The sequence below is a fragment of the Equus asinus genome, chromosome 27 (assembly GCF_041296235.1).
Source record: "Equus asinus isolate D_3611 breed Donkey chromosome 27, EquAss-T2T_v2, whole genome shotgun sequence".
In the NCBI taxonomy this organism is placed as follows: domain Eukaryota; kingdom Metazoa; phylum Chordata; class Mammalia; order Perissodactyla; family Equidae; genus Equus; species Equus asinus.
Window position 1 is genome coordinate 5,181,774 of NC_091816.1, and position 22,873 is coordinate 5,204,646.

Genomic DNA, 22,873 nt, shown 5'->3' on the forward strand with positions numbered 1-22,873 from the left:
GAGTACGCTATTGACATGATCATATTATTTTTATCCTTTATTTTGTTAATGTGATGTATCACATTTATTGATTTGCATATGTTCAACCATCCTTGATTCATAGAAATAAATTCCACTTGATCATGATGTATTATCCTTTTAATGTGCAGTTAAATTTGGTTTGCTAGTATTTTGTAGAGGATTTTTGCATCTATGTTCATCAGGCTTGTTCATCAGGTCAAAACTACATTGGCTTTTAGTTTTCTTTTCTTGTGGGTCTTTGTTTGACTTTGGTATCAGGGTAATTCTGGCCTTGTAAAATGAGTTTGGAAGTGTTCTTTCCTTGGAAATTTTTGGGAAGAGATTGAGAAGGATTGGCATTAATTATTCCTTTAACGATTGGTAGAATTCATCTGTGAAGCCATCTGATCCTGGGCTTTTCTTTGTTGGGAGATTTTTGATAGCTGATTCAATCGCCTTTCTCATTATTGTAAGCTCAGGTTTTCTATTTCTTTATGATTCAATCTTGTTAGGTCGTTTTAAGGTATTTATCCATTTCTTATAGGTTATACAATTTGTTGGTATATAATTGTAATCTCTTATGACCCTTTGTATCTCTGTGATATCATCTCTTTTGTTTATAATTTGTATGAGTTTTTTCTTTTTTCTTAGTTAGCCTAGCTAGAGGTTTGTCCATTTAAAAAAAAAGATTAAAAAAATCTTTTTTAAAGAAACAGCTCTTAGATCTCAAGAAAATAATTCCATTTGCATTCACAACAAAAAGAATAAAGTACCTAGGAATAAATTTAACCAAAGAGGTGAAGGACTTATACAATGAAAACTATAAGACATTACTGAGAGAAATTGATAATGACTTAAAGAGATGGAAAGAGACTCCTTGCTCATGGATTGCAAGAATAAATATAGTTAAAATGTCCATACCACCCAAAGCAATCCACACATTCAGTGCAATCCCTATCAGAATCCCAATGACACCCTTCACAGAAATAGAGCAAAAAATACTAAAATTCATACGGGACACTCAAAGACCCCAAATTGCTAAGGCAATCCTGAGAAAAAAGAACAAAGCTGCAAGTATCACAATCCCTGACTTCAAAATGTACTACAAAGCTGTAGTGATCAAAACAGCATGGTACTGGTACAAAAATAGGCACACAGATCAATGGAACAGAACTGAAAGCCCAGAAATAAAACCACACGTCTACAGACAGCCAATCTTCGACAAACGTGCCAAGAACATACAATGGAGAAAAGATAGTCTCTTCAATAAACGGTGTTGGGAAAACTGGACAGCCACGTGCAAAAGAAAGAAGGTAGATCACTATCGTACGCCATATGCAAAAATAAACTCAAAATGAATCAAAGACTTGAAGATACGTCCTGAAACTATAAAACTCCTGGAAGAAAATATTGATAGTACACTCTTTGACAGTGAACTAAAAAGGATCTTTTCAAATACCATGTCTCCTCAGACAAGGGAAACAAAAGAAAAATAAACAAGTGGAAATTCATCAGACTAAAGAGCTTCTGCAATGCAAAAGAAACTAGGATCAAAACAAAGAGACAACCCACCAAGTGGGAGAAAATATTTGCAAATCGTATATCTGAGAAGGGGTTAATCTCCATAATATATAAGGAACTCACACAGCTGAACAGTAAGGAAGCAAACAACCCAATCAAAAAGTGGGCAGAGGAGATGAACATACATTTTTCCAAAGAAGATATACAGATGGCCAATAAACACATGAAAAGATGTTCAACATCACTAATCACCAGGGAAATGCAAATGAAAACTACACTAAGATACCACATTATGCCTGTTAAAATGGCTATAATCACTAAGACTAAAAATAACAAATGTTGGAGAGGGTGTGGAGAGAAGAGAACCCTCATACACTGCTGGTGGGAATGCAAACTGGTGCAACCACTATGGAAAACAGTATGGAGATTCCTCAAAAAACTAAAAATAGAACTACCATGACCCAGCTATCCCACTACTGGGTATCTACCCAAACAATTTGAAATCAACAATCCACAGTAACATCTGCACCCCTATGTTCATTGCAGCACTATTCACAATAGTGAAGACATGGAAGCAACCCAAGTGCCCCTCAACTGAAGATTGGATAAAGAAGATGTGGTGTATATATATATATATATATATATATATATATACAATGGAATACTACCCAGCCAGAAAAGAAGACAAATTCATCCCATTTTCAATAACATGGAAGGACCTACAGGGAATTATGCTAAGCAAAATAAGCCCATCTGAGAAAGAGAAACACCAGATGATTTCACTCGTATGTGGAATATAAACAAGTACCTGGACAAAGAAAACAGTTCAGTGGCTACTAGGGGAAGGGGGTGGGGGGAGCACAGGGGATTAAGGGGAGCAGTTATGTGGTGACAGTCAAGAAATAATATATAACTGAAATCTCACATTGATGTAAACTATTATGAACTCAATAAAAAAACAGACAGCAACAAAAAACCCCAGCTCTCAGTTTTGTTGATGTTTTCTGTTGTTTTTATCATCTCTATTTTATTTATTTCTGCACTAATCTTTATTATTTCCTTCCTTCTGCCAACTTTGAGCTTAGTTTGTTCTTTTTCTAGTACCTTGAGGTTTAAGTAGGTGGTTTGAGATCTTTCTTTTTTTAATATAAGGTGTTTATCACTATGAATGTTCCTTTCAGAACTGCTTTTGTTGCATCCCATAAGTTTTGAAATGTTGTATTTCCATTTTTTATTTGTCTCAAGATATTTTTTGATACCTGTTGATTTCTACTTTAACACATTGTTTGCTCAAGAGTATGTTGTTTAGTTTCTACATATTTGTGGATTTTCAAGTTTTCCTTCTGCTATTGGTTTCTAGTTTTATGTCATTGTGCTCACAAAAGATGCTTGATATGATCTCATTCTTAAATTTGTTAAGACTTGATTTTTGGCCTAACCTATGACCTATCCTGGAAAATGTTCCATGTGCACTTGAGGAGAATGGTATTCTACTGCTGTTGGATGGAACCTTCTGTATATGTTTGTTAGGTCTGTTAGGTCTAGTGTTGTTCAAGTCCACTGTTTTCTTATGGATTTTTCTGAATGGATGATCTGGTCAATATTGAAAATGCGGCAATGATGTCATGTAGTATTACTGTTTGGGTGACTATTTCTCTCTTCAGTTCTGTTAATATTTGTGTTGTATATTTAGGTATGCTGGTGTTGGGTACATATATATTTACAATTGTTATATCCTCTTAAGTTTACCTCTTTATCATTATAAAATAACCTTCTTTGTCTCTTGTGACAGTTTTTGACTTAAAGTCTATTTTATCTGATATATATGTAGCCCTCCCTGCTCACTGATTGCGATTTGCATGGATTATTTTTTCCATCCCTTCATTTTCAGTCTGTCTGTGTCCTGATGGCTTAAGTGAGTCTCTTGTAGGTGGTGTATAATTGAATATTACTTTTTATTTATCCAGCTACTCTATGTCTTTTGATTGTTGAGTATAATTCATTTACTTTCAAAGTAATTATTAACAAGGATTTTCTATTGCCATATTATTCATTGTTTTATATGTGTTTTGCAATTCTTTTGTCCCATTTTTGCTTTCTTATTGTCTTTGTGATTTTATGTTTTTTGGGGCACTGATACACTTTGATTCATTTCCCTTTATATTTTGTGTATTGACTACAGGTATTGTCTTTGTGACTACCACAAGGCTTACACAAAAAGCATTTTTTGTTTTAACAGTTGATTTTAAGCTGAAAACTTAATTTTGATCTCATACAAAACCTCTACACTTTTACCTCTCTCCCTCCACATTTTATGGTATTAATGTCATATTTTAACATCTTTTTATATTGTGTATCCATGAATGCATTCTTGAAGGTATAATTTTTTTATACTTTTGTCTTTTAACTTTTATACTAGTGTTAAAAGTTATTTACATACCACCATATTACAGTGTTGGAGTATACTGAATTTGACTATATACTTGCCTTTATAGTGATTTTTATATTTTCATGTGTTTTCATGTTGCTAATTAGCATCTTTTCATTTCTACTTGAAGAATTCTCTTTTGCATTTTTTGTAAGACGTGTCTAGTGGTAATGTGTTTCAGCTTTTGGTTTTCTGGGAAAGTCTTATCTCTTCTTCATTTCTGAAGGACAACTTTACTGGATATGGTATTCTTGGTTGGCAGTGTCTTTTGTTCTTTCAGCACTTTGAAAATATCATCCCACTCTTTCCTGGCCTGCAAGCTTTCTGCTGAGTAATCCGCTTATGGTCTTACGTGGGTTCCCTTATATGTAACAAGTCATTTTTCTCTTACTGCCTTCAAAATTCTCTTCATCATTGACTTTTGATTATTTATAACATCTCTTTTGAAGACCTCCCTGTGTTCAATCTATTTAGCATTCTTTTGGCTTTATGTATATTTCCCTCTCAAGATTTGGGAAATTTTATGTCATTATTTCTTTAAGCTTTCTGCCCTTTTCTCTGTCTCTGCTCCTTCTAGGACTCCGATAATGCATAAAAGTATTTCTTTTGATGGTGTCCCATAAGTACCATAGGCTTTCTTTTTTCTTTTTCTTTTTTGTGCCTTTGATTGGATAATTTCAAGTGATTGCCTTTGAGTCCTTGTTTCTTCTGCTTTATCAACTGTGCTCTTGAAGCTCTTCATATGTAATTTTCAGTTCAAACATTGTATTCTTCAGATCCAGAATTTCTGTTTGGTTCCTTTTTAAATTGATTTTCTCTTTGTTAAGCTTCTTATTATATTGCTTTCTTGATTTTGTTTGTCTATCTGTGCTCTCACTGCACTTAAGATGATTATTTTTCATTTTTTGTCAGGCAGTTTGTACAATTCCGTGTCTTTGGGGTCTCCCTTAGAAGCTTTGTTTTCTTCCTTTAGTAGTGTCACGTTTCCTTGATTCTTTATGTTAACTAAAGCTTTGCATTTCTGCCTTCACATTTGAAGAAGTAGCCATATTCTCCAGTGTTTATTCACTCACTTAGGGAGAGAAAGAAGCCAGTCACCAGACAGCTGAGCTAGAGTTTTTGGGTCTGTCAGAACTCTTCTTTGGGTATGTTCACTCCATTCCTCTTATTCTCTCATTGGTGGGACAGCTTAGGATAGCATGCCTTCTCTCAATCCCACAAAACCAGTCAAGGTGTGAAGAGCCCCCCATTTATTTTCCCTAAGGCAGTTCCCTGAAGTGTTCAAGATTGTGCACTTTCTCCCAGTTCGACAGAGTCAAGCCAGCTGCTGATATCCATGTGTTGTTTGCATGGTTGTGCACACTCTTATTGGAGTCTCACATGCACCATGTGCTGGGGAGTGTGGTGTGCCAGCTACAGGGGGTGTGTGTGGAGTGCAGGGGGTGTTCATTGGCTAGTTGTGGGTGTCCTCAGGTGAGGTGTCCTATTAGTTCTTTGATGGGGCTCTTGGTGGAGTCTGCGAGCCAGTCAATATATGTGGCTAGTTGTTGTGATCCATACACTGGTTTCTGTAAGCTCTCATCCATTTTCCCTACTCCTAGGTGTCCCCATACTATTCAGCTATACAAATCCCCTCAGTGTTCTGGGTGGGGTGAGACAAAAGTGGGCTTTCTTGGGCTGGGTCATACAAGGTCGGGGAAACCAGGCTCTCACATCACTTTCATTTTCCCCTGTTGGAGAAATCATGGGTCAAGAGGGTCTCTCTAGGCATTGAGCTGTGCCACCTTGGGGGAGGGGTGATGTGTGTAAAGTGGAACTGTTCTTCTCACCCCCTTCAATGCATCTACTCTCATATTTGTTGTTCCACCAGAGGACTCGAACCTTTCAATTGGGTTCCTAGGCTCCAGTAAAGGTATTCTCATCCATGGTAGTTGTTAAAATAGGTGTTTCTGTGTGGGTGTTCAACCTGGAGTCTCCTATTCTTCCATCTTGCTGATGTTACTCTCCTCTTCTTTTACACTATCAGACATAGTATAGTCTTAATTATTCGTGTTAACTGTAACCGTGTTCTGATATACACAGTACTTTCTTTACTATGCAGTCCAGGCTGGTGTGGGAGTCAGAGGCAGTAAATTAACACACCATCCCTAGATCAGTTTTGTAAAGGGACACAGCCCTGACCATGAATTACATATAACATACACAAACTCACAGTCTTGGCAAGAATAAAAATAAATTAAAGACTAAGACAAAAACAAAATCAAAGCATGGTAGGAGAAAACACTCAGGAACAAGGAGTCAACAATTTTAAAGTTTTATGACCATATGGGAATTAAAGAGCTAAGGAAAGAAAAATGAACACCCATCAATGGAGGAGTAAGTAGGATGACAAAACTTGGTTCAAAGAGCATTTCAGGAACTTGGTATTTTTGAGTATTGAAAAAGAAGTTGAGTGAAAGAAACCAATCTGAAAATGTTACATACTGTATGATTCCAACTAAATGACATTCTGGAAAAGGCAAAACTATGGAGACAGTAAAGATCAGTGGTTACCAGGGACCGAGGGGGAGATGAATAGGCAGAGCATGAAGGAATTTTAGGGCAGTGAAAATACTCTTTGTGATACCATAGCAATAGATACATGTCATTATACATTTGTCTAAGCCCATACACCACCAAGAGTAAACTTTAATGTAAGCTATGGACTTGAAGTGATTATGATGTATCAATGTAAGTTCATCAGTTGTAACAAATGTACCACTCTAGTGGGAGATGTTGATAATGGGGGAGACTTTACATGTGTGGGGCAGGGGTTATATGGGAAATCTCTGTACTTCCCCCTCATATCTTCTGTGATCCTTGAACTACTGTAAAAAATAAAGGCTTAATAACAAAAGAAATTGCAATAAAGTAAGATTGCCATTTATGCACATTTGTAAAAGGAAGCATATTCTGAAGAAAGTATTAGTACTTTCTCATTATACTTAAATGTATTTTACTTTAGAAATAATTTTGATCATTGGTTTTGATTTGAATGTTAACTACATAAGCTTGGGTGATACAAGTATTACATCTTGTCTTCTCACCTATCACTTGGAGAATTTGTGTCAAATTTACTACAGGTAGCAAATACTTATTGACAAAGTGAGAAGAAGTATACAGAAAACCCATTTGGGGAGGTGGGTGAATGTGAAAGGTGGGCCTCTAGGACTTTGAGAGCTAGAATAAATTTGATGTAGTTTGCATAGGATAGTGATGATAGCCATGAGGACTTGGGGCTACAGAAGGCAAACCCTGGAAGCTATCATCTAAAGAATAAGTGCTAATGAGATCAGAGATATATACTTGGGGAAGTTTACTTTGTTTTTATTTTTATAGTTGTTTGGAATGTAATATGTGAAATAAATCTTCTATCTGTCCTTCAATTATCTTCTTTTAAAAATCTACCAACTGTTTTCTAAATGATTCTGATGCATATTTATTGTTTTGTGAATTGTTGCTGATTTCTGCCTTAAGGATGGCATAAGGAGAAATCAGAGGCTTCCCATGTGAGCATAGCCATACTGGGTTGAATGTAATTTTTATATTAATTCTTTAGCTCTTACTTTCTTTTTTATAGTTATAGTAGTTTGTTTATCTTTGAGTTTCTCATGTCTCTCATAAGTATTACCCACTCCTGTATGCACAATAAATTCAATCACCTAAATTTCTATGCAATGGTTAAGTAGTTCTGAAGAAGACAATTTCCACATTCCTCGTAGCAACTTAGGAAAAAATGAATGGAAATTTAAAGCCTGAAGAGAAATAAAATTTGTGTATCATTGATAGGTGATATTTTCTTATATTCTTTTTCCCTGCTAGATAAAACCAGCTAATATACGTTGTAGGAAATCATTTGATGCAGATTGTGATTTTCATGAATATTGCAATGGGATTACCCCACACTGTGGGCCTGACACTTTTGCACGCAATGGACAACCTTGTGATTCAGGTCAGGCCTACTGTTATGAAGGACGATGTCGGATGTTTAACAAACAATGTAAAGATTTAATCGGAGGAGGTAATGAACATAATTTTCTTCTTAGTTCCTAAGTTCTGATTATTCCAAGCTCTGTTATCCAATTCTATAGAACAAAAATATAAATGCAGTTGTTAATGAGCGTAGTCTTGCCTAGTGTATATTAGTCTTAAAGGAAATCAAATTCTTGATTCTGAATTTATATGGAATTCTCCTTTGCACAAGGAAGAAATCTCAAGTGGAAATACAGCTTCCTGGAAGATTATATAGAATTTATGGTGGTGGACTTTATTTTACACTTAAATGAAACAAGAATTTTTGCTAGAACAAAGCACAGCTATCAGTAATATGTTGGATTTCAAGAGTGGATCTGGTCAAAGAGGCTTGCTGATGATTGGGGGCTTCAGCTTATGACCTGTCTAGTCCAATTTGATAGCTTCCTGTAAATGTCTGGACCATTAGCTTCATTGAAATATACAATTTACTGCACATATGCAGTTCATGTTCTTTGAGAGAGTGAAATTTTTCTTTCTCAGTTCTCCGTTTAGGCCTTCTTTAGCCAGGTCATAGGCAAGAACTCAAGTATTGTCTAGGTTGATATGAATGCCAGGAATTTAAGGAGGAGATGAAATAGTTGCACCATCTGGCAAGACAATGGCTACATTAAAGCAGTATTTAAAACATAAGTGAGATAGAAACAAATTACCAGTAAAATTAGTAGGAGCATAAAAGTACCCCAGATCTATGATTCAGTGTTTCCCAAAGTAAAACCAGGAAAATAAATCTCAGTGCTGGCCAGATAAATTTAGAGTGGGGTAGTGGGATGTCAGCTAGGTATTCCCCCAGGTTATTTATCTTATTTACTGTTTCTTTAGGATTAGCAGTGATTTCAAGTGATTTTAAAGCCCTCTGTGAGAATGACAGGTTTTCTCCCAAAATAGTACAGATTTCTTCTTAGAGGCAAGTATAACATCTAAAGCATCTTAATTTTGAAGTAATGTCTGTCCAATCCTAGTGATCACTTGTGTTAATGCATCTAGGACATGATAAGTCTGGGTATATCAATCAGCTTTTGTACTTATTTTTGGAAAATAATCCCATTATGTAAGCCTCCTGCAGAGCTTGGGCAAAAAAAGAAGCTGTTGAAAATTTGCCCAAAATCATCATTGTATTTTAATCCAAGTTAATTTTAATTCTTTGACTGGGGCATCTATGGACACTAATTAACTAGAATGGTCTTGATTAGGGTTTGATATAATTCTGAAGTAGGCATTAGCTTTCTAAGATAAAAACCATATATGATGTATAGGCAACAGCCAATAAAAATCTTATTCCACAGACCTAATACACGTCATCACATGTCACCAAATTATTGACTTCTGGCTAAAATATGCTTATGCAGTTGTAATATTGAATGACATTATTCATGAAGCAATATCATTTAAAGTAGAGAAATCTATATATCTCTGGTAAAGGACCTTGATTTTAAGTAGTAAGTCCTTTGTTTTTTCTGTTAGATCAATAAAGGCACTTTAACTGGAAATGTACTTCCTTTTTCTAAGCTCCTAACAAAATTTTGTTTTTGTAAATGTCTAGTCCCCACAGCATGCTCTTCAGTGTTATTTCAGTACATGTAGATACTTCCTATTCTTGGCGTAATATAAATGATGATAAAGTTTTTGTGTCATTTAGTTTATGGTGATGTTTGTCCTCTAGAAGATAGAAAGTCTCATTCATTGTAAAGTTGCATACATTATTAAGGGAATTTGTCACAAAATTGAGTTGTGTGGCACCTAAAGTGATGTGATTACAAAACCAACAGTTATGTTATGGATTCTCAGCCTTAGCATTATTGATATTTTAGGCCAGACATTTTTTTCTTGTGAGAGGTGGAGGTGACGGGGATTGTGCTGTGCATTGTAGCATATTTAGCAGCATTCATGGCCTTTGCCTACTAGACACAATGCTTGCAGACATTTTTGATTTTCTCGAGTAGGGTGGGATTGATACTGGCTTCTAGAGGGTAGAAGTCAGGGATGCTGCTAAACATCCTACAATTCACAGAACAATCCCTACAACAAAGAATTTTCTCACCCCAAATATAAGGACTTACTAATGTTATCTTAATAATTGCTTTCTGTCTGTTTTTTTGGAAGAAAATATTTGCAAGTCACATATCTGATAAGAAATTAATATCAGAATATATAGAAAACTCCTAAAATTCAATAACAAAAAACAAACAGCCCAATTCAAAAATGTGCAAGGGACTTTAAGAGACATTTCTCCAAAGAAGATATACAACTGGTTAATAAGCATGTAAAAAGAAGCTCAACATCACTAATCAATAGGGAAATGCAAATCAACACTACAGTGAGATACCACTTCACACCCATTAGAATGGCTACTATCAAAAAAACAGAAAACAACAAGTGTTGGTGAGGATGTGGAGAAATGTGAACCTTTGTGCTCTGTTGGTGGAAATGTAAAATAGTACAGCCACTGTGGAAGATAGTATGAGGTTTCTCAGACAATTGAAAATAGAATTACCATATGACCCGACAAGTCTACTTCTGAGTATATCCACAAAAGAATTGAGAGCAGTGTCAGCGAGAGATATCTGTACACCTATGTTCACAGCAGCATTATTCACAATAGCGAAAACTTGAAAGCAACCCAAGTGTCCATCAATGAAGGAATGGACAAAGCAAAATGTGGTATGTACAAACAATGGAATATTGTTCAGAGTTAAAAAGGATGGCAATTTTGCCATATGCTAAACATAGATGAACCTGAAGGAAATTATGCTAAGTGAAATAAAGCAGTTATAAAATGATAAATACTGTATTATTCCACTGATATGAGATACCTAGTATTGTCAAAATCATAGACACAGAAAGTGGAATGGTCGTTCCCAGTGGCTTGGAGGAAGGAGAAATAGAGAGTTATTTTTTAATAGGTATAGAGTTTCAGTCTTACAAACTGAAAAGAGTTATGGGGATTAATGGTAGTGATAGTTGCACAATGATATGAATGTATTTAAAGCCACTGAACTCTACACTTAAAAATGGTTAAGATGGTAAACTTTATGTTATGTGTATTCTAACACAATAAAAAAATTGTGGAAAAACAAACAAAACCCAATTCATTTGATGTATGGAAACTCTCTCTCTTTAGAATTCTTTAAAATAATCCAACCAGAAAATTTTAAAGCTTTATTGCATTATTTCCTTACTCTGAAGCCCATTAGCAATCAATGTTTTACTCTTCTAACATCATATTTTGTGTATTTACATCTAAGTCTTTAATTTATTGAAGCTTGGGAACGGCTTTTCACCATCTTCTGTTCTTCCTTGAGTGTCTAAAATAGACTTGATACATAAATATTTGTGGATTTTTTTTAAAAAAAGGGGTGTCTTATGCCACCACAATGCTGGCATCATTTCCATTAGCATTTCATGTAGGGTGTGTGTAGTACTCATGAACTCATTCAGCTTTAATCTGTCTGGAAAGATTTTATCTCCCCTTAATTTTTGAAGACCAGTTTTGCCAGTTATAAATTCTTTGTTGGCAGTTTTTTCTTACAGCTCTTTGAATATATCATACCATCATCTTCTGGCCTGTACGGTTTCTGCTGGAAAATCCACGCATAGTCTGGAGGTTCCCTTGTATATGATGACTCACTTTTGTTCTACTTTCAAAATTCTCTGTTTGTCTTTGAATTTTGACAATTTGATTATAATGTGTCTTGGTATGGATTTCTTTGAGTTCAACTTATTTGAGGTTCTTGGTCTTCCTGCATTTGGATATCCATTTCTTTCCTCCAATTTGGGAAAATTTTTAGCCATTATTTCTTTGAATGTGCTTTCTGATCATTTCTTTCACTATTCTTCTTCTGGAACTCCCATAATGCTTCTATTAGTCTGTTTGAGGATGTCCCATAAGCCCCTTAAGCTTTCTTCACTCTTTTTCATTCATTTACTTTGTTTGCTCTTCTTATTAAATAATTCCCAATGTCCTGTCTTCAAGTTTGCTGATCCTTTTTTCTGCTTTATCTAGTCTGTTGTTGTACTCCTCTAGTGCATTTTCCAGTTCAGTTAGTGTATTCCCAGCTCTATGATTTATGTTGTTACTTAGGGATCTGGACAAATGGATCAACTCTTTCTCTCCCAAGGTGGAAATTGAGAGCTGGGATTGTTCATCCACTCACTTTGTGGTGAGCACTGGAGGGTACTATTGGTGTCTACTAGACCAAGCTACCACCTCTGTTGTCCCCTGAGCAACTAGACTGTGAAGACCCATGAGAGCTTCCAGAACTAGCAAGACAGATTCCAGTTCTTTGGGCAGCCACCTTGTAAATGTATGGGTGCTGGACCTACAAACAAATCTCTTCTCTCTGCTGGGTGCAGCTGGGAGCTAGATGGTCTCTTCCTGCCTCTAAGGCACTGTGCTGGTGTAGGGTCTCTGATGGGAAAGTGTCCTGAATCTCTTTACAGACTTCATTGAGTCTGGTTTTGCATTCCCCTGGAGTAAAGGAGCCTTTCATTCAGTTTAGGATTCATCACAAAGGGAATTTCTGCATGAATTGTTGCTGAGGCAGTGCATTTGTAAGAGGGAAGGAGAATCCAGGGCTTCCTACACTGCCATATTGCTGGTGTCTTTCTCCCTCTGGAATACCCCTCCCCCGCGCCAACATTATTGGATATAATTGACATATAAAACTGTGTAAGTTTAAGGTGTACACTGTGTTGATTGGATACATTTATATGTTGCAAAATGATTAGAACCATTAGCATTGGCTAACACCTCTATCCTGTCACATAATTACCATTTCTTTTTTTCTAGTGAAGACTATAAAAATTTATTCTCTTACCAACTTTTAAGTATATGATACAGTAACATTGGCTATAATCACATGCTGTGCATTAGATCCCCAGAATTTGTAAATATTATAGCTGGGAGTTTGTACTCTTTGACAAATATCTCCCTATTTCCACTACCCAAAGGTCCTAATAACCACCACACTACTTCCTTGCTTCTCTGAGTTTGGCTTTTTTAGATTCCACGTATAAGTCATTTCATACAGTATTCGTCTTCCTCTTTCTGATGTATTTCACTTAGTATAAGGCCTTCAAGTTTCATCCAGGTTGTCTCAAATGGCAGGAGTTACTTCTTTTCATGACTGAACAATATTCACATATATTCATATAGAATATTCATACATATATAATATTCATATATATAAATGATTTGGTATATATATATCTATCACATTTTCATTTACATTCATCCATTGATGGACACTTAGCTTGTCTACATATCTTGGCTACTGTGAATGAGGCTGCAATAAATGTGGGAGTGGAGAATATCTCTTTGAGATCCTCACTTCAATTGTTTTGGATATATACCTAGAAGTAGGATTGCTGGATCTTATGGGAGTTCTATTTTTAAGATTTTGAGAAACCTCTGTACTATTTTCCATTGTGATTGCACCAATTTACATTTCCACCAACAGTGTACAAATGTTCCTTTTTCTCCACATCCTTGCCAACATTTGTTATCTTTTTGTCTTTTTGATAATAGCAAATCTATCAGATGTGGTTTTGATTTGCATTTCCTGATGATTGGTGATGTTGGGCAGCTTTTCATGTACCTATTGGCCATTCATATGTTGTCTTCTTTGGAATACATATATTCATGTCTGTTGTCCATATTCTAATGAAGTTATTTGTTTATACTTGTTTGCTATTAAGTTGTAAGAGTTCTTTACATAATTTGAATATGAATTTCTTATCAGCTATATGATTTGCAAATATTTTATGTCTGTATATTGCCTTTTCATTTTGTTGATTGCTTATTTGCTGTGCCACAGCTTTTTAGTTTGATGGAGTCCCACTTATTTATTTTTGTTTTTGTTGCTTGTGCTTTTAGTGTCACATCCAGGAAATTACTGCCGGACTAACGTCAAAGACTTTTCCCCCTGTTTCCTTCTAGGAGTATTATTGTTTCAGGTCTTATGTTTAAGTCATTAACCTAATTTGAGTTCATTTTTGTGAGTGGTGCAAGATAGGGGTCCAATTTCATTCCTTTGCTTATGGTTATCCAGTTTTCCTAGCACCATCTATTGAAAAGACTACTTTCCATATTGAGTTTCTTGGATCCCTTGTCAAATATGAGTGGACTTATATATGGAGTTTATTTCTGAACTCTTGATTCTGTTCCATTGGTCCACGTGTCTGTTTTTATGCCAATACTATACTGTTTTGATCACTATAGCTTTGTAGTATAATTTGAAATCAGTAAATGTGATGCCTCTGGCTTTGTTCTTCTTTCTTAGGATTGCTTTGGCTATTTGGGGCCTTTTCTGAGTCCACAAAATTTAAAGATTGTTTTTTCTATTTCTGTAAAAAATGCCATTGGATTTTTTATAGGAATTTCATTGAATCTATAGTTGGTTTTGGGTAATATGGCCATTTTAACAATGTAATTGTTCTAATACTTGAATATTGGATATCTTCACATTTGTTTGTGTCTTCCTCATTTCTTTTATCAAAGTCTTGTTTTCAGTGTACAGATATTTCACCTCCTTGGTTAAATTTATTCCTAAACATTTTATTTTTGATGCTATTGTAAATGGGGTTAGTTAATTTCTTTTTCACATGTTTTGCTATTAGTGGGTAGAAATGCAACTTGTCTACTGTATGTTGATTTTGTATCCTGCAAGTTTACTAAATTCATTTATTAATTCTAAGAATTTTTTGATGGAGCTTAGGATTTTCTACATATAACATCCTATCACCTGCAAACAAAGGCAATTTTATTTCTTCCTTTCTGTTTTTGATGCCTTTTACTTCTTTGTCTTGCCTAATTGCTCTATCTAGGATTTCCAGTACTATGTTGAATAGGAATGGTGAGAGTGAGCCTCATTGTCATTTTCCTGATCTTAGAGGAAAAACATTCAACCTTTCACCATCGATTATGACATAGGCTGTGAACTTGTCATATATGGCCTGTATTGCATTGAGGTATATTCCTTCTATATTCAATTTGTTGAGTGTTATTATCATGAAAAGATGTAGTATTATCAAATGCCTTTTCTGCATCTATTGAGATAATTGTATCATTTTTATCTTTTGTTCTATTAATGTGGTGTATTATGTTTATTGATTTGAATATATTGAACCAGCCTTGCATCCCAGGGATGAATCAATACAACTTGATCATGGTGAATTATCCTTTTCATGTGCTTTTGAACTTGGTTTGCTAATATTATGTTGAGAGCTTTAGCATCTGTATTTATCAGGGTTATTGATCTGCAATTTTCTTTTCTTACAGTATCATTTTCTGGCTTTGGTATCAGGATAATGCTGGCCTTATAAATTGAGTTTGGGAGTGTGTTCTCTTCAGTTTTTTGGGAAGAGTTTGAGAAGGTTTTGCATTAATTCTTTAAAAGTTTGGTAGAATTCCCCAGTGAAACCATGTGGTCCTAGACTTTCCTGTGTTGAGACATTCTTGATTATTGATTCAATCTTCTTATTTGTTATTTGTCTGTTCAGATTTTCTATTTCTTCATCATTCATTCTTGATAGTTCCATATGTCTTTTTACTTCATGTAGGTGTTTATTGCTGCAAAATTTCCTCTTAGAACTGCTTTTGCAGCATCCTATAGGTTTTTGTATGTTATGTTTCCATTTTTGTTTGTTTTAAGATGTTTCTTAATTTCCCTTTTGATTTCATCTTTGGCTTATTGGTTGTCCTGGAGCATGTTGTTTAATCCTCACATATTTGTTAAATTTCCAGTTTTGCTTCTGTTATTGATCTCTGGTTTTACACCCTTGAAGTTGGAAAAGATACTTGGTATGCTGTCAGTCTTCTTAAATTTTCTAAGCTTTGTTTTGTGACCTAATGTGTGCTCTATACTGGAGAGTGTGACATATGCACTTCAGATGAATGTGAATTCTGCTGCTGTTAGAAGGAATGTTCTGTATATGTCTGTTAGTTCCCTTTGGTCTAATGTATGGTTCAAGTGCAACATTTCCCTGTTAATTTCCTGTCTGGATGACCTATCCATTGTTCGTAGTGCTGTATTGAGTTCCCCTATTATTACTGTGTTGTTGCCTATTTCTCACTTCAGATCTTTTAGTACTTGCTTAGTATATTTTAGGTGCTCCAATGTTGGGTGCATATATATTTAAGGTTGTTATATCCTCTTGATGAATTCACCTCCTTATCATTACATAATGACTATGTTAGTCTCTTGTTACTGTTTGTAGCTTAAAGTCTATTTTTTCTAATATAAATATAGCTACCACTGCTCTCCTTAGGTTTCCACTTGCATGAAATATATGTTGTGATCCCTTTACTTTGAGCTTCTGTGTATCCTTAAAGCTCAAGTGACTCTTGTAGGCAGCATAGTTGAGTCTTGTTTTTTTGTCCATCAAGCTACTCTGTGCCTTTTGAAAAGAGAATTCGATTCATTAACATTTAGAGAATTAATGATACTTAATGACTAACTAATGCCATCTTATTAATTGTTTTCTGGCTACTTTGTAGTCACATTTTTTTCCTTCTGTCATAAATTGATGACTTTCTGTAGTGGTGTGCTTTGATTACCTTGTATTTGTCTTTTGTGTATGTACCTTAGATGTTTCTTTTGTGGCTTCCATGAGGCTTCCATAAAAAAACTAATATACATATATATATATATAATCCCAATAGCAGTTTAACTTTGGTCACATTAAAAAAACTATCCTTTTGCTCTTTTATTTTATATATCTATATCTATATTTTTGGTGAGGAAGGTTGGCCCTGAGCTAACGTATGTTGCCAATCTTCCTCTTTTTGCTTGAGGAAGATTGTCACTGAGCCAATATCTGTGCCAATCCTCCTCTATTCTGTTTTTGCAACACCACCATGCCATGGCCTAATGAGCAGTGCTAGGTCTGCGCCTTGGATCCAAACTTGTGAACCCCAAGCTGCCAAAGCAGAGTGCCTGAACTTACCCACTACACTACCAGGCTGTCCTGGATTGTATTCTTGAGTTCTTGTTTTGTTAGTTCTTTATTAGAATATAGAAATGCAACTGATTTTTGTAAGTTGATTTTGTACTCTGCAACTTTGCTATAGTTGTTGATTATTTCCAATAGTTTTCTGATGGATTCTTTAAGGTTTTCTATATATAAAATCATGTCATCTGCAAAAAGTGAGAGTTTCACTTCTTCATTGCCTATTTGGGTTCCTTTTATTTCTTTTTCTTGCCTAATTGCTCTGGCCAAAACATCCAGTACTATGTTGAACAAGAGTGGTGAGAGTGGACACACTTTTCTTGTTCTTGTTCTCAGAGGCATGATTTTCAGTTTTTCCCCATTGAGTATCATGTTGGCTGTCAGTTTGTCATGTATGGCCTTTATTATATTGAGTACTTTCCTTCTATACACATTTCATTGAGTGTTTTTATCATAAATGGAGGTTGGATCTTGTCAAATGCTTTCCCTTCATTTATTGAGAGGATCTTGTGTTTTGTTAATGTGTTCTATCACATTTATTGATTCTCAGATGTTTAATCATCCCTGCTGCTGGTATAAATCCCACTTGATCATAGTGTATGATCTCTTTAATGTGTTGCTGTATTTGTTTTGCCAATATTTTGTTGAGAATTTTTGCATCTATGTTCATCAGCAATATTGGCCTGTAATTTTCCTTCTTTCTGTTTTCCTTGTCTGTCTTTGGCATCAGGGTGATGTTGACCTCATAAGATGTGTTAGGAAGTGTTGCATCTTCTTCAACTTTTTGGAATAGTTTAAGAAGGTTAGGTATTAAATCTTCTTTGAATATTTGGTAGAATTCTCCAGAGGAGACATCTCGTCCCGGACTTTTATTTTTAGAGAGGTTTTTGATTACTGTTTCAGTCTCTTTAATTGTGATTGGTCTATTCAGATTCTCTGTTTCTCCTTGATTCAGTTTTGTGAGGTTGTATAAGTAAGAATTTATCCATTTCTTCTAGATTGTTCAATTCGTTGGCATATAGTTGTTCATACTATTCTCTTATTTTGCATTTCTTTTTCTCTTATTTTGTATACCTTTGCATTTCTGTGCTATCCGTTATAATTTCTCCTCTTTAATTTCTAATTTTATTTATTTGAGGCTTTTCTCTTTTAATCTTAGTGAATCTGGTTTGTCAATTTTATCTCAAAGAATCAGCTGTTTATTTCATTGATCCTTTCTACTTTTTCTGTTTCAATTTCATTTATGTCTGCTCTAATTTTTAGTATTTCCCTCCTTCTGCTGACTTTTGGCTTTGTTCTTCTTTTTCTAATTCTGTTAATTTGTAGTTTAAGATTGCTTATTTGAGATTTTTCTTGTTTTCTAAAGTAGGCCTATATTGCTATGAATTTCCCTCTTAGGACTTCTTTTGCTGCATCCCATTTGAGTTGGTATGGTGTATTTTCATTTTCATTTGTTTCCAGATATTCTTTGATATCTCCTTTCATTTCTTCAGTGATCCATTGGTTGTTCAGTAGCATGTTGTTTAGTCTCCTCATATTTGTCACTTTCCCAGCTTTTTTCTTGTAATTGATTTCTAGTTGCATAGCATTATGGTCAGAAAAGTTGCTTGATATGATTTCAGTCTTCTTCAATTTATTGAGGCTCACCTTGTTTCCCAACATATGGTGTATCCTTGAGAATGTTCCATGTAGACTTAAGGAGAATGTGTGTTCTGCTGTTTTTGGATGGAGTGTTTTATACATATCTATAAAGCCCATCTGGTCTATCTTTTTGTTTAAATACCCTATTTCCTTGTTGACTTTCTCACTGGATGATCTATCCATTGGTGTAACTGGGGTGTTGAGGTCCCTTACTGTTATGATATTGTTGTTAATATTGCCTTTTAGGTTTGTTAACAGTTGCTTTATGTACTTTGGTGCTCCTGTGTTGGGTGCACATATATTTATAAGTGTTATGTCTTCTTGGTGTAGTGTCCCTTTTGTCATTATACCCCGCCCCTATTTGTCTCTCACTGCCGTTTTTATCTTGAAGTCTAGTTTGTCTGATATAAATAAGGCAACACCTGCTTTCCTTTGTTTGCCATTAGCTCAGAGTATCATCTTCCATACCTTCACTCTGAGCCTGTGTTTGTCTTTAGAGCTGAGATGTTTTTCTGGGAGGTGGCATAGTGTTTGGTCTTGTTTTTTAATCCATCCTGCCACTCCGTGTCTTTTGATTGTGGAATTCAATCCATTTACATTTAGAGTGATTATTGATATATGAGGGCTTAATGCTGCCATTTTATCACTCATTTTCCAGTTGGTCTGCATTTCCTTTATTTCTGGTCCTGTGTATTTCAGAGTACCAATTCAGTTTGGTAGTTCTCTATAACAGTTATCCCAGTGTTCTCTTCATTTATCATTTCTGTCTCTGTTCTTATTATTTGTCTAGTGATTACTATGATGTTCGTACAAAAAGTCTCATAGATGAGATAGTCCATTTCTGATAGCCTCTTACTTCCTTAAACTAAGCTGTTTCCATCCCTTTCCTCTTCCCCTTCTAAGTTATTTTTGTCACAGCTTATTCTATCTTGTGTTGTGAGTTTGTGGTTAAAATGTTAAGATTACATTTATTTCTGATGTTTTCTTTTCCTGTGTCTTTAATGTTACAATTAAGTGTTTACTAACCTATTCTGATGAGGGCTGCAATTCTCTGATTTTATCTGCCTGTTTATCGCCCTGCTCAAGGCTTTTTAAACCCTTTCTTTTTTTTCAGGTATGAGGTCCTTCTTGAGCATTTCTTTTGTGGGGGGGAGGTTTTGTGGTGATGAGCTTCCTTAGCTTTTGTTTATCTTGGGATATTTTAATTTCTTTTCATATCTGAAGGATGTTTTCACTGGATAGAGTATTCTTGGCAAAAAGTTTTTGTCTTTCAGAATTTTGAGTATATCATTCCACTCTCTCATAGGCTGTCAAGTTTCTGCTGAGAAATCCACTGAAAGCCTGATAGGGACTCCTTCCTAAGTTATGTTTATCTGCCTTGATGCTCTTAATATTTTTCTTTGTCATTGACTTTTGCCAGCTTTAGTACTATATGCCCTGGAGAAGATCTTTTCACATTGATATAATTAGGAGTTATATTAGCTTCTTTTACTTGTATATTCAGTTCCTGTCCCAGGAAGTTCTTAGTTATTATTTCTTTGAATGAACTTTCTGCTCCATTCTCCTTCGTTTCCTCCTCCTGAATAGCTATAATCCTTATGCTGCATTTCACAATTGAGTCAGATATTTCTTGGAGAATTTCTTCATTTATTTTTAGTCTTACTTCTCTCTCCTCCTCCATCTGAAGAATTTCTATATTTCTGTCCTCCAGACTATGAACTCTGTCCTCTATAATATCAGCTCTGTTATTCAGGGAGTGCAAATTTTTATCTCATCCTTTGTGTTTTTCATCCCCAACATTTCTGCTTGGTTTTTCTTTATAGTTTCAATATCTTTTGTGAAGGATTCTCTCTGTGCTTTAATTTTGTTTTTTATTTCATTGAGTTTTTTTATCATAGCTATTTTGAATTCTCTTTCATCTAGATTGTAAATGTCTGTGCATTCAGGATTGATTTCTGGATGCTTATCATTTTCCTTCTGGTCTGGAGTATTAATATATTTCTTCATACTATTTGATGGCATGGATTTGTGCCTTGACATAGTGATAGTATCTGATTGCAGCTTCCATCTTCACCCAATGGGTGTGGGTCAAGAGCTCTGTATTCTGAACCTGCCACAACCCCTGGCATCTGTGCCTCTCCTTAGAATCTATGCTGACAGTTCTTATCTGTGATTTCTAGTTCACTTGCTCACAGCTGCTGTTTTGCTAATCTCTGCATGGGCACTCTGGCTGACCAGCTGAGCCAGAGTGCTGGGTGGAGGGAGGGGCTCTTTCATTTGTGTGATCCTGGGGGTGTTCTCACTCTGCCCTTGCTATCTGCTCTCCTTGGGTGCTGGCTTGATGGAGACACCCCCACAATATCTTTGCCACCTCTGTGTGGGGCTTTCCCACAGGCTGTGTGGGAACTTGGAGAGTGAAGATGTTCCTGCAAAGACGCATCCCTCCCCCACTTTTCTCAGAGCCATGCATGGTCCTGTGCCCTGGGTCACTGCCATTCAGGAGAGAGAGGAGATTCCTTTACCTCTTTCCACTTCCTCCAGGGAGTCCAGCACTTCCACCTTCAGATGTATTGTTGTGTGGGTCTCTCAGACATTTTTTTGTGTTGTGTGAATGTCTTCTGTTGGTTTATGAATGTCCTTTGTGGTGTATCTTGGGAGGAGAGTCTAAGGGTACAGCTCACTCCACCATGATGCTGATATCACTCTCCTCCCTACATATTTTTTTTAAATTGAGGTATAATTGACATATTATATTAGTATCAGGTGTACAACATAATGTATATCTTTCAAAATAATCACTAAAATAAGTCTAGCTAACATCTGTCACCACAAATAGTTACACAATGTTTTTTATTGTAATGAGAGCTGCATCTATTTTATATGGTGTATCCATTAATAAATTGTTGGAACTATAGTTACTTTTAATACTTTTGTCATTTAACATTTATACTAGAGTTAAGTAGTTAACACATCACCCTATTATAGTATTAGGGTATTCTAAATTTAACTATAAGCTTATATTTACCAGTACATTGCATATTTTCATGTTACTAATTAGCATTCGTTTCAGCTTGTAGAACTCCTTTCAACATTTCTTGTAAGGCAGGTTCAGTAGTGATGAATTCAGTCAGGTTTTGTTTATTAGGGAAACTTTTTATTTTACTTTCAATTCTGAAGGACAACTTTTCTGAGTAAAGTATTCTTGGTTGACATTTTCTTTCTTTTAGCGCTTTGAATATATCATCCCATTTTCTTCTCACCTGCAAGTCTCTGCTGAGAAATGTTTCTCTTGCTGCTTTTATAATTCTCTTGTTGTCTTTGATTTTAGATAGTTTTGGTATGTGTATTATACAAGATCATTTTATTTGAAATTTTGAAGTAATGTATAAGCTCCATGAATTTGGATATCTAAACCCCTTCCCAGGTTTGGGAAGTTATTAGCCATTATTTCTTTAAGTAAGCTTTCTCTCTCTTTCTCCCTCTTTTTTCCTTGTGGGGCTCCAATAATGTATTCATTATTTCTTTGATTGCATCCCACAAGTCCTGTAGGCTTTCTTCATTCCTTTTCTTTTCTTTTTCTCCTCTGATTGGGTAATTTTAATTGATCTGTCTTCTAGCTCATTTATTCTCTCTTTTGCTTTTTCAAGTCTGTTGGTGACACTCTTGGATTCTTCCGTTCAGTTATTGTATTCTTCACCTCTAAAACTGCTTTTTTATAATGTTTCTATTTGTTAAACTTCTCACTTTGTTCTTGTATTGTTTTCCCTATATATTTAAATTGTTTATCTATTTTCTCTTGTAGCTCTCTAAATATCTTTAGAACAATTATTTTGACTTCCTTGTTAGACATTTCCTGGATCTCCATTTCTTTGGGGCCACTTAACTATGTGTTCTTTTGTTGGTAGCGTATTTCCCCGATTTTCATGATACTTGTAGACTTGTGTAGGTGTCTGTGCATTTGAAGAAGCAGTCACCTCTTTTAGACTTTGTGGACTGACTTTGGTAAGGGAAGTCTTTCACTTGCAGGTGGGGGCATACTTGACTGTTGTGACCATGGGTCTAATGGAGCAGGGCACCATGTGTAGGGGTGCATGGTTGCACCAGGTCTAGGGGTGGGTATGATGTCTCTTTGGCTCAGGCTGCTGGTATTGACAACTGTGTGGTTCTTGGTGAGCACTATGGGGGTCTGCAGTGTCTGTAAGCTGATAGAGTCCTAAGCATCCCCACTAGGTCTGGCAGCTAGGGACTGAGGGCAGACAGTGG

The 22,873-nt window shown here is 35.5% G+C and overlaps 1 protein-coding gene across 1 annotated transcript in view; it reads left to right on the plus strand.

Annotated features, from left to right (window-relative positions):
- Positions 1-22,873, plus strand: part of LOC106826238 (disintegrin and metalloproteinase domain-containing protein 5-like) — a 195,648-nt gene that overhangs the window by 140,513 nt on the left and 32,262 nt on the right. The window contains exon 8 of the mRNA XM_070499713.1: positions 7,811-8,009. Within this exon, the coding sequence (XP_070355814.1) occupies positions 7,811-8,009 (199 nt within the window). The remainder of the gene's footprint in view (positions 1-7,810; positions 8,010-22,873) is intronic.